The sequence below is a fragment of the Rhineura floridana genome, chromosome 14 (genome assembly GCF_030035675.1).
Source record: "Rhineura floridana isolate rRhiFlo1 chromosome 14, rRhiFlo1.hap2, whole genome shotgun sequence".
NCBI classification, from domain to species: Eukaryota; Metazoa; Chordata; class Lepidosauria; order Squamata; family Rhineuridae; genus Rhineura; species Rhineura floridana.
In genome coordinates, this window is record NC_084493.1 from 2124496 (window position 1) to 2137040 (window position 12545).

Genomic DNA, 12545 nt, shown 5'->3' on the forward strand with positions numbered 1-12545 from the left:
TCCCATTGATTTCCCTGAGTTTAGGTAGTTTATGTCCATCTGTCTATTACTAACGGGGCTTGCGAGAATAATGTCAGTTATGAACATAGGGAGAGCCTTGCTGGAACAGGCGCTTGTTCTCACAGTAGCCAACCAGTGGCCCATAGGAAGCCCACAAGCAGGCATTTGTAAAAGCCTTTTTGAAAAATCATCCAGCTGGGTGGCCATTGCTATCTCTTGTGGAAGGAAGCTCCTTAGTATAACTATGTGCTGTGTGAAGAAGTACCTCTTTAGGTGTTCCTTAAAGGGATGCTGAAGAGTGATCCACCCAGAGTGACAGCGAGTAGCTGTAGTTCCATGGTCACCCTTTCATGCGCAAGATCTTAGGTTCAGTTGCTGGCAACTCCAGTTAGCTTAAGCAGTCCGGCTTGCCCAAGATCCCGAGGGCCCACTGTTGGCATTGGATCCGTTGGCCGGTACCAGTTCGAAAGCATTCCATGGACCTAACAGTCTGACATTGATTCAAATTCATTCTGTATCCACTGGCTGCTGATTTTATGGGTCTGGGTTGTTATTTTTTCACTGGAAAGAATATCACTATTAATGTAAATATTTTTAAAAGAAGTATTACTTTGAAGGAAATACTGACATTTTAAAAGAAAATATTGATACAGTATCATTCTTACAATCAATGTTTTAGAGGCAGATTTATTTATTTTTAAGTCCATTTTCAAAAATAGCTCCGGAAATTCACTACATTAAAATGTGATTGAAAATAACAAATTAATGGAAAATTAAGTACCAAATCTGAATTGGATGGAATTCTAGCACACCCCTAGCTCACTGCCAGTCATGGTGTAGGGGTTCAGCCCAAGGGCTATGGGGAGCCATGTGACAGTAGTGAGCGGGGCCAGAAACAAAACATGGGTGTGGCCAGAGGCTAAGAAAGATGTTTTGATCTGCCACTGTCACCACCTCATACATGCACGTCATTCTCCACCCAGGCCAGCAAGAGGCAGGGTCACCATTCAAGGACCTGTTGGCACCAACTGGCCGGTGTGAAATGGGGAAATGCCTACTTGTGGGTGGCCTCACAGCGCAAGGGCAACCAGCTTTGAATGGTTCGGTTAGGTTTCAGAATTCAAAGTGCTACCAGTTCACCAGGATGACAATCTCAAAGTGGAGCTGCCTTACAAGTCAAACCATTGGTCCACCTGGGTGGCGCTGCCACTGACTGTCCAGGATGTCGGGCCTACCTGGAGATGCTGGGGAGTAACCCTTCTGCACCCCCAGCAAATGCTCTGCCACGGAGCTATGGCCCTTCCCCTACATGCTCAAGGGTGGTTGCTTTCTGCACACCACCTGATTGTTTTCTCCCCCGAAAAAGCAAGCATTGAAACTGCACAAATACTTTCTAAAGTCCCCCCATGCAACGGCTGTTGCCTCTTTCTGCAGCGCGCCTAACTCTGGCATTCTTTTCCCAAGGAAGAGTAACTCTTTCCAATGTGTCGGAGCGCAAGGATAATATGCGTCTAGGTCTGAGCTTGACCACAAACCCCAAAGACAACAGCTTTCTGGTAAGAAATTATTTACTTGCAGACTTACAGATGTTCTTTGGGTTTTCGTTGTCTTTAGTCGTTGCAAGCCTAGGGCTCACTTTTTTGCCACATAGTTCCATCTTTCTCCGTTATCCTTCTCTTAAGAGAACAACGTTAAGAGTGAAAACGATCTACCCTTGTACGATACCTGACCAGCCAGTCGAAGAGCAATGGTCTGCAACAGAGGTGGTTTGACAGTTTTTGGCCTGAGGGCCACATTCATCCTTGGCTTACCTTCCAGGGGCCGTATGCCAGAGATGGGTGCAGCAGTCACCCCACATTCTTGCACAGACACAGGCTCAGCTGATTTGTGCAGATTAGTCTCCCCTTCCCCTCTTATCAAACGATCAATCTAGTGGCTAGGAAATAAGGATGGAGGTGGAAATCAATTCTATTTGCATTTAAAGGCAAATTTACATAATTTACCATTTCAGAAACAATACACAAACTGAAATATTAGCCATCCATCAAAATCTGGACTTCTCTAAGATTTGCAAGTGCAGTTCTCGAAATAGGGTGCACAAAAATGCATATATTAGTAAAAATAGCATACCCAAGTGCATTATGTTAGGGAAAATTGCTTTGGAAAAATGTGTATATTATTCATGCTAAAATCTGGTGAATTTTCATGATAACTTTTTTTACAAAAAATCACAAACTGCTGTGGAAATGTGGAGAGCTAGATTTAAGACTGGAAGGACGAGAAACTGAAATGCACAGATTCATCTATCCCTGAGGGAGTGAGTGATTTGCATCCCAATCAGGGTTGGGCAGTGAGGTTTATACCTACACAAAAATCCTAGTCTGTGTCACTTTGACCCATGTTTGTGTCTCTGGGTCTGCAGAAAACATCTGAAAGACTTCTGGTCGGCATGCCCAAGGTTCTGAAGGATCTACCCAGGCAACCATCAATAGTTGCCATTCTAAAGCCTTTCCCTCTGTTCTGTTCTCTTCCCCCTTCACACAGGCTTGCAGCCCTCTCTGGTCTCATGAGTGCGGAAGTTCTTACTACACCACAGGAATGTGCTCCAGGGTGAACTCCAACTTCAGATTCTCCAAGACCGTGGCTCCAGCTTTGCAGAGTATGAGAAAGCTCCTGTTATGCAAACCCTGCTCTGTATATCTCTCTGTGTGTGCATGATATGGAAGCCAGAGCAGAGGTTTTAGACCACTCTCAAATCTCTGCAGCACCACTTTGGGAAAACAAACTAGAAAACCCTGCTTGGACAGAGGCAGGATGGCAAAGGGAACGATGTTCGGAGGGGGCAGCAGTTCAAATCAGCTTCCTTCTTCGATGGGAGCAACAGCAAAGCAAACACACCTTTTTCTCCCAGTCCAAAAGGAAGAGGAAAAAAAATGTGTCGTTGATCTGTGCCTTCCTGTTTATGTTAGGGAGCAAAATAAAAACGGTCCAACAAAAGAAAGGTGCCGGGTCTCCTGAGGATGCCAAGAGGTGTCAGATCTTCCTCTCAGTACACTCGGGGTGTGTGTGTGTTGCTGCACCTTCTCCCCTCTTTGCATTGCTTCTCAGTGAATGCTCTCCCTATGGCTCCTCACATCGCAGAGGCCCAGTAGAGTGCCCTGGTGAGCAGCATGTGATATTTCCCTTTCCAGAAGTTGCTAGAATCCAGACGTTCCTGTGCCAAGCCAGAGGGGCACACAGCCTTCCTGTGGCAAGCAACGCAACTGCCCACCCCCGCTCTACCAGCCAACACACACTTCACACCATCCCTAGTAAGATTGGCCAAGACTTTAGGATGGCATCAGGATTCACATTACTCCTCTTCCTTTGAGATGGCAGCAGCTCTGCCTTCTGAGTGGCACAGCTCAGGGCCAGCCCCACCATTAGGTAGAGGGACAGGCGCTGAGGACAGACAGCTGTGCATACCACGTGGCCTACCTTGGGCCTCTTGAGTTAGCCCACTGCCCTCAGGTGCAGTGGAGGACTCTGTCCCATCACCAGCATGGAAGTGCAAATCCACTGTGGAAGGCACCATTTTGTCCTTGGCCTCAGGTGGTAAAATGCCCCTAGTACAGCTACAGGGAGGCAAGCTCAGTCGAGAGACTGACCCTGCCCATGCTTTCCTTTAGACCCCTGAGGGCTACAGCTGATAGGCTTCGTGGTGGTCTCTCTCTGTAGCAGCAGCTGGCAGTGCTTACCTGGCCTCCCATTATTGGTGTCGCTGTGGCTTACCAGGAGGGAGGCAGTGGCAAGGTTGGCACAGTGCAAACACACTTCTGGAAGCATTAGATTGGCTCTGCTGGTGCATTGGCATCACCCCTACCTCATCGCCACCTTGCCCCCTCTCCCTCCCAGTAAGCCACAGCAACGCTGGAGAGAGGAGGTACAGTAAGCACCACCCCCCTGTTGACCGCTACTTCCTCTTCTGGTCTCACACACCTTCATGGCGGGCAGCACTGCTTAGTGCAGCTGCTCTACAAGCGTATACCAGTTGTATGTCAGTTTAATTGTTGTAGCTTCCTCCAAAGAATCCTGGGAACTGTACAGCAGGGCCCCACTCATATGGCGGGTTATGTTCCAGACCCCTGCCTAAAAGTGAAACCCACCTAAAAGAGGAACTCCTTCAATGAAATGGTGCCCGACATCCGAAAAACGCCGTAAAAGCGGAACTAGCGCCATATGAGTAGGGCCTTACTCTAATTTTAGCCGCCGTATTAGCGGAACGCCAAAAAGCGGAGCCCTACTGTACTTTGCTAAGGAGCTTTGTTCCTTTGCCCCCTTACAGAAGTGTCGTTCCCCGAGTTTCTTGAGGAGGGGGAGTGACAACTTTTAAGCCAATTAAAAATGTAATCTAGATACATATCCACAGGGAACCTCAGCAGAGAAGAAACACAGCAGAACCCAGGAAACAATGGGGAGGCAAGATTTCAGAGCAAGGAGGGAGAAAGGGTGGCCTAAGACTCAGGACTCGCTTGCTCCTAAGGGCGGGGAGGGCTATTGGCGGGCCTGCTCCACTTCCTGAAAGTAGCCAAGAACTAATAGCATTCTCCTGTCTGTTCTATCACAGGATGCCAGACATACATGGATATAATTATCGTGCTGGATGGTTCCAACAGCATCTATCCCTGGGTGGAAGTTCAGAATTTCCTGATCAGCATCTTAGAGAAATTTTACATTGGACCAGGCCAGATACAGGTGAGATGTGCTGGATTTCTCTCATATCAGCACATCCTCAGCTTTTATTTTACAGCTTTCCCCGGCTGGCATGCTGGGAAGCCTTGCCTTTGCCAAGCAGGCATGCTTTTCTCCAGGACTCCATGTGTATTTAAAAGAGAAGCTGGCAGAGTCGACACAAATACATTTGATGGCTTTTTTGGGGGGGGAGGTCAAGACCTCTGACATGTAGCAAAAGTCACATCTTTGGGCTGAAGGCCACCAGCATTGATGGACATCATGACCTTGCTTCACACTGCAGAAGCCGGACATCAAGCCTGCCTGGCCAACTCATTTCTTTATCAGGAAGCCACCAGGTGATGAACGGTGTTCTGTCTTGCCAGACGCTAGAGAAATAGCCATTAATCTTTTGACGGCTGCAAGGATATCTACCAGCTGAAACTGGAATAAATCGGGTCTGTCATCAGATGGCTGTTAATAACCTGGAAGATGGTTTGCATCAGCCTTCCTCAACTTGATGTGTTCCATATGTGTTGGACTGTAGTTCCCATCAGCCCTGACCATAGACCATGATGGCTGGGACTGATAGGAGCTATACTCTGAGACATCTGGAAGGCACCAAGTTGGGGAAGACTGGTATTAATTGACTGACTGATTGATTGATTGATTGATTGATTGATTGATTTTATAATCCACCCTTCCTCCCGGAGGAGCCCAAGGTGGCAAACATAAACAAAACCATCTAACAAAAAGGGGGAAAAAAATACTAAAAACTATAAAAAGCACTCCAAAGCACAATTACAATTAAAAACGTTGTAGAACACAGTTAAAACATTCGAAAAGGCAGTTTGAAATATTCTAAAACAGAGCTAAAGACATTCTTTCTCTCACATGATGTTCAAGCTGCCTAGAACAGTCCTCTTCAGCCATCAAATGCCTGGGTAAACAGGAATGTTTTTGAATTCGTCCTGAAAGTTAATAGTGATGGAGACAGACACACCTAATTGGGGAGGGCATTCCATGAACAGAAAGCCACCACTGAAAAGGCCCTGTCATGGCTTAATGCCAGCTGGGCAGCGCTCGGTGGCAGCACCACCAACAAGGCCTTGCCTGCCCATCGTAGGGTCTGAGGCGGTTGATCCTGTTTTAGATACTTGGGTCCCAAGCCATTTAGGGCTTTATATGCTTCTACTAACACCTTGAATTGGGCCCAGGAGCTTACTGGCTGCCAGTGCAGTGCTTTTTAAGCTGCAGTCTACACCCTCTCCTGGTTCTAAGCTGCACTGAAGCCAATCGGACTTAGTTCTGAATAGACATATGTAGAATTCTGCTGTGAAAGGAAGGTATGCAGATATATGTCAGGTTTGTTCAGAAGTGGACAAACTTCTTTGTCTTATGTGTGCTCATTCAAGTATTTTGTTAATAATCTGTACTGTTATGCACTTTATTTTTCTGAATGTCTATCATGTTAATGTCATATTGAAACTAAAACATGTCAAAGCAGGGGTAGCCAGTGTGATGCCCTCCAGATGTTGTTGGATCCCAACTCCCATCAGCCTGAGCCAACATGACCAATGGTCAGGGATGATGGCAGTTGCAGTCCAGCAATATCTGGAGGGCACCATATTGGCTACCTTTGCATTTAAGGATGAACTCTTTTTCCATCCTAGGTTGGAGTTATCCAGTATGGAGAAGATGCTGTGCATGAGTTTCATTTGAACGACTACAGGTCGGTGAAGGATGTGGTAGAAGCCGCTAGGCACATAGAGCAAAGAGGCGGAACGGAAACCCGGACAGCGTTTGGGATAGAATTTGCTCGGTGAGTAGGTGCCCTCCTCCAGTGTTCCATGGAGGAAAATACATCAGGAGAGTGGGCGAGGCTGGGGTCACAGTAAACAGCCAAGCACCATGCCTAGGTAGGGCCGTGGTTGAGCCAAGACAACCTGGACTCAAATGGGCCACAAGTAAAAGCAGGACAAATAAAGTGCATGCAAGCCGATGGCTTCAGAATCTAGGTGACAAAACAAGTGAGGCATACCATACGCTGCATGGCAAGTCAATAACATAAATATGCACAGATATAAACAATTATGATTATGTGTTTGTTTATTTTTGCATTTTTTTGCACCATTATGGGGATGTTGATCCCATTTTGCAGCTGAGGAACACTGAGGCACAACCGTCGGCAACCAGCCCAAGTTCAGTCAGTGGATCCTTGGCACAGGATCATTAAGCACCAGAGTAATACTAAACAGAAAGTTTCTGAGCATATGCAGAGTGCTTTCCCTTTTACCACTGGGCAGTGACTCCCCACACATTTAGGAAGAAAGAAGCTGAGCTTTCAGAGCAATGGTGTATCTCCCACATAAATTAAAGCCCCAACACCTCTCTCTTTAGAAATCAAGCGCCACCACCTCTGCTGGAAGCAGCTACAGCCAGAAAACACAGAGATTCTGTTCCCCTCCAGCCATATCAACAACCCATTCTTCCTCTCCTTCCACAAAGGCAGGGTCTTTTTTTTTTACTTTATAAGTCTCCTCTCAGCAGCACACACACTCTTTCTTGTTATAAGCAAATTCTCTGCGTTCCTGTTCCCCCAGCTTCATTTCTGCTAAAATCTCACCAGAACTCACCATAGAAATCTTTTTGAAGGATGAATCCTGGAACAAGACCAGCCCTACCACAACACAGCTGAAACTCCATTCCGTTTGCCTTTTAATGCAAGCCTACCTAGTTTGCATTTCCTGAAATAATACGCGGACCAAAACACAGCTATCCTTTGAAATTTGCACTTCTCTGAATTTTGCAATGTACTTCTCCAACAAAACTATAAAAATGCATATATTAGGAGAAAGTGTGAATAAAAATGCATATATTGGGGGAAATAACTTTAAAAAATGCATTACATTAGGGACAATTGTTTGCAAAAAGGTGTGTATTTGGCAAGAATTGCATATAAATGTGCACAGTAGCAGAAATGTCCACTAAAATGCTGATGATTTTTAGGCTTATTAAAAAAGCACAAACTGATGCAGAATGTTACACACTGTACTTCAGACTGGGAAAGGGAGAAAACAAAATTGACAAGATTTAGTCATCCCTAGGTGTGGTAGAGAAAAGAGGGAGGAAAGACGCAAAACGGGGGTGTTTGGAGGGTGGTGTTTTCCCTGGGACAATGGGGGGGAAAACTTAAGCCCTTTGATGTAGCCCCATATTATTCTAACTGAACACTTCTATTGATCAGGGTCTGCATTTATTTTATTTCCATATGAACATGTATTGTCATAATATATATAATGGATGTACTATATCACTGGTTCCTCTTCAGATTGAATAATGGATATACTGGATTATGTTGTCAGCCCTAATATACTAGCATAAGTTTTTGTCTAATTGGTTTTTGCCTAAGCACTCAGTATGTAAAGTGTATTGGTTTTTTGTGTAGGTGACTTCATTAGGCACTGAATGTTGTTTATAAGGTAACAAGACCCTAGTGCTGATAGCTTTAATTACGTAACCAAATGCATCTCCTTTGTTCCACCAAACACAATTGCTTTTCAACAAGACCACATAAGCAAAGTGAAAGGCATTGTACAAACAATGGGAACCTTCAAACTCAGTAAGTCCCTTAAAGTGAGCTGGGATATAAGGCAGCTTTAAAATGTTTTGATTCTGACACATTTGTTTCACTCTAGATTTCTTACAGGTCTATTAGGGTAGAGACACATGTACCATTGTGCCAGTTCTAGTGCAGTTCTGTTTTCCTAAAACGGGGGCAGACGACACTAGTCAAATGCCACCCCTTTTTACTCTAAAACCTGGTCAGATCAGCAAAAGTGTTTTTTTTTTAATTCAGCTTTAGACAGATTTCACAACTGATTGGTAGATCAACTTGTTGCCCCTCCAGGTGTGGCCAATGGAAACACTTTGCTGCAGGCTCAGGCAAAGACAGTGATTGGCCCAACGCTTTGCTGTGGGTGGTTCTGACAGGTCTGAAATCAGCAGTGGGGAAGGGAGGCATGTATAGCCAATGGCAGAATCGCTTCAAAATACACCCAGAGAAACCATTCTAGTGTGACTAGTGTGCCCACAGCCTTAAGGCAATCTCATGCTTTCCCTTACTGCCATTTACTATGTTGATTACCAAGATAAAGAGCCCTTTTAAAAAAAAAAATCACCATAGAAACAAGACTGAAAATGAAGCTGTGATGTTCACACTTCATTTGCAAGGTACCTTCTATGGGATGATCTGTTAATTCCCCTGCATCTCTTAAATTTCAGCTCAGAAGCATTTCAGAAAGGGGGGCGGAAGGGCGCCAAGAAAGTGATGATTGTAATCACAGATGGAGAGTCCCATGACAGCCCTGACCTTGAGAAGGTGATTGAAGGCAGCGAGAAAGATAATGTCACCAGATATGCCGTTGCGGTAAGTCACCTTGGGGCACAATCCACCACGAGCTTTTGTTAGAATTGCATTGAAGTGAATGTAAAGACACAGGCAGGCTGTCCACTGGTGAAATGATCAGTGCTAGTTTTCAAAGTTTCTACTTTTGGGGATCATTTCCAACACTTGTCTGCCAGAAAATCCCTGAATCTTGCAGAGGAATCTGGAACATGTTCAAAGGGCACACTGAAAGCCAAATGGCTACAGGTGATGCTTAATGCATAGCGTGCAGCTATATCCCAGCTTTTCCTTTAATTAATTGGGGGGGGGTTGCAGCACACAAGGCAATGGCTGTTTTTGCGCACAACACTAAGCCATGGCTTGTTCAACAAACCATGAGCCACTTCACATATAAGCAAGCCAGCCATGGTTTCTTTCTCCAAAGCTTGGCTTGTTTTCCAACTGCTCTTGCATCTGTCGCTCGGTGAGCATCTGGGGTGGGCTAGCCAAATAAACCATACTTAAGCGAAGATGTTGGGTTCAGACATAATGCCAGTTAAAACAAGCCATGCTTTGTAATCCAATGGCAAATCTTAGCTTCACACACTGGTTTGTTGCAAAACACACACACACACACAAACCATAGTTAGACTGCTGGACTGGTTTCAGACTGTCAGTCAAACCATGGCTTAGTGTTATTTGTGAACGATACCAATTAGAATGAATTTCCCAGACATACATGGCTACAAGGATCAGGAAAAGTTCTTTTTGGTGTCAGTAGTAGGAGTGAGAGAGAAGCATACATTGCTTTTAGAAGGTCCCAGTTTTAATCCCCAGCATGTCCAGTTTGAAGCAGGCCAAGAAAGACCTTCTTCCCAAGGGAGCCACAGCCAGTAGAACAGACAAGGGGTGCACCAGAGGTAGGTTGGGAACTACGGGTAGCTTTCTGGGTGGATTGCAGTAGATTGAGGTGGGTTTCAGACTCTCAGTCCTTTTAGCACTGCTAGCAACAAAATGATGCTCCTTCCTCAATAATACTGCTGAAATGGGGGGGGGGGGAAGCCAGGTAGGAAGGGGTAACCAGGGGTGGGTTCTTGTGTGAAAGGAGTGTCAGCTCAGTTCAGTTCTATTAGTCAAAAGCAAATTCCTGGGCTCAGGATTCTTTCATTCTCAGTGCTGTGTCATTTGCAGCTGCCTCTGGCTGGTGGACCTTGAGGTTCTAGTAGATCCTACATGCCTAAAATCAACAATACCAGGAAAATATCAGTACCAATACATGGTATTTTCCCTGTATGGTGTATATATATATATATATTATATATTTATATATAACATAGAATCCTAGAGTTGGAAGGGGCCTATAAGGCCATCAAGTCCAACCGCCTGCTCAATGCAGGAATCCAACTTAAAGCATACCCGACTGGTGGCTATCTAGCTGCCTCTTGAAGGCCTCCCATGTTGGAAAGCCCACCACCTCCCTATATATATGCATATGCATTAATAATAAATAAATAATAATTGTTTGATATTAAAGTTGGACATTTTTATGTACTTTATTAACTTTGGTATCAATCTTTTTTTATATGCGGATATACAAACCCTATTTATTTATTTATTTATTATTTAATATGTATCCCACCCTTCCTCCCAGCAGGAGCCCAGGGTGGCAAATTCTGTATTGCTATCTGTTTCTATAGGTTGGGTACATATTTTCTTGTTCTTTCATCTAAGGAGCTGAATCCTCTGCCGCCATCTTTGTTGATGGCAGCAATGCGGATCGCGGAAGGAGAGCGGAGGGCCCCCTGTAGCTCCAGGGGCCCTCAGGCCAGTGCCCCACAGGACCCCAAGAGCTCCGGGGCCCTAGGCTTCAGCCTACTAAGCCTAATGGATAATCCAGCCCTGGCCTTCTCCCAAAGAGTCCTACAAACTATGGTTTGTTAAGAGTGCTGGGAATTGTAGCTCTGTGAGGGGTAAACTACAATTCCCAGGATTCTTTGGTGGAAGTTGTGTGCTTTACATGTATGGTGAGAATGTGATAGTGCTGTAACTTAATTGTCTTTGCATTTGAAAGCCTCATTCTGATATGTTTTTGACAAATGCCTTTTATTCCATGGGAAATGTTCTGAGCCACACTTTTCTGCTTTCCAATCCAGGTTCTTGGCTATTACAACAGAAGGGGAATCAATCCTGAAGCCTTTCTGAAAGAAATCAAATATATAGCAAGCGACCCAGATGAAAAGCATTTCTTTAATGTCACTGATGAAGCTGCTCTCAAAGATATCGTGGATGCCCTTGGAGAAAGGATCTTTAGTCTGGAAGGTGAGCCGCATAATTCTCTATATCACTTGTCCCACTTTTGAAGTTCAGTCCTGTAGCTCAATGTCAGGCAGAAGGTAGACTGGGATCTACTGACAAATCTTTGGTTGAATTGTAGTAGAACAACAAGGGCTTTTAACTCCCAATTGTCCAATAGCAACAACTAAAAAAAACCTTTCCCCCCCCCCAAAAAAATAGCTTGCTGAATACCTGACCTGTTGTTGTTTTTTATTTAAAAGAATGTAAGAATTTGGTTCCAGTACTAGGGATAGGGCAGAAATTCAATTTAGTTTGCATTTAAAGGCAAATTATCAAATTTGCACTTTCCAGAACCACATGAGAACTGAAACTCAACCAGCCTTAGAAATTCACAGTTCCCTGAATTTTGCAATGCAGCTCCCCAGCCAAGTAATACCTACAAAAAGGCTTACACTAAATTTGCACCTCTTTACCCTGGCCTTCGACACCTCACATGTACATTTTTAGGACCCACCCTGTTTTCTGTGATGTTGTTTAGGTTGTTTTTAACAGTTTCAATTATGTTTTAAAATTGTTGCAGCAGACCTTGGGACCTCTGAGCGAAGGGCGCATAATAAATTATAATAATAGCAATAAATGATGACGATGATATACTAGGGTAAAGAGTGCATGAAAATGCAGATATTAGCAGAAATAACATTCAAAAATACGTATGTTAGGCAAAATTGCATGCAAACCTATATATTAAGATAAATTTCACTAAAATACTAATGAATTTTCATGAGGACTTAAAAAAAAATCACAAACTAATACAGAAACATGTAGAACTGAACTCAAGACTGAAAAAATGAGAAACTGAAAGTGACATATCTGCCCATCCCTCTCTGGTACGGATCATGAATGACTGGTCTGAGCAGTGTTCCAGGCACCCTCTTCCTTACTTCCTGGTGTATACCTGCCCACTTGAGCCCTTGCGTGCTCTGGTTGATGGGCCGTGGGGTTCTAGTGAAGTATTATGCAAGGCTGAAGTCTACATCCCTCTATAGGAAAGTACTAGATTTTGTTGGAAACTTTTCATTTGAAGTTGGATCTGGCATGAATCTCTATGTGGAAGTCATCTCAAACTCCAGATTGCCTATTTTGACATTCAAAT

At 44.4% G+C, this 12545-nt stretch overlaps 1 protein-coding gene across 1 annotated transcript in view; it reads left to right on the forward strand.

Annotated features, from left to right (window-relative positions):
* ITGA11 (integrin subunit alpha 11) overlaps window positions 1–12545 on the forward strand; it is a 102448-nt gene that overhangs the window by 39786 nt on the left and 50117 nt on the right. The window contains exons 4-9 of the mRNA XM_061595536.1: window positions 1465–1556; window positions 2545–2659; window positions 4607–4734; window positions 6384–6532; window positions 8995–9139; window positions 11251–11416. Of these exons, the coding sequence (XP_061451520.1) occupies window positions 1465–1556; window positions 2545–2659; window positions 4607–4734; window positions 6384–6532; window positions 8995–9139; window positions 11251–11416 (795 nt within the window). The remainder of the gene's footprint in view (window positions 1–1464; window positions 1557–2544; window positions 2660–4606; window positions 4735–6383; window positions 6533–8994; window positions 9140–11250; window positions 11417–12545) is intronic.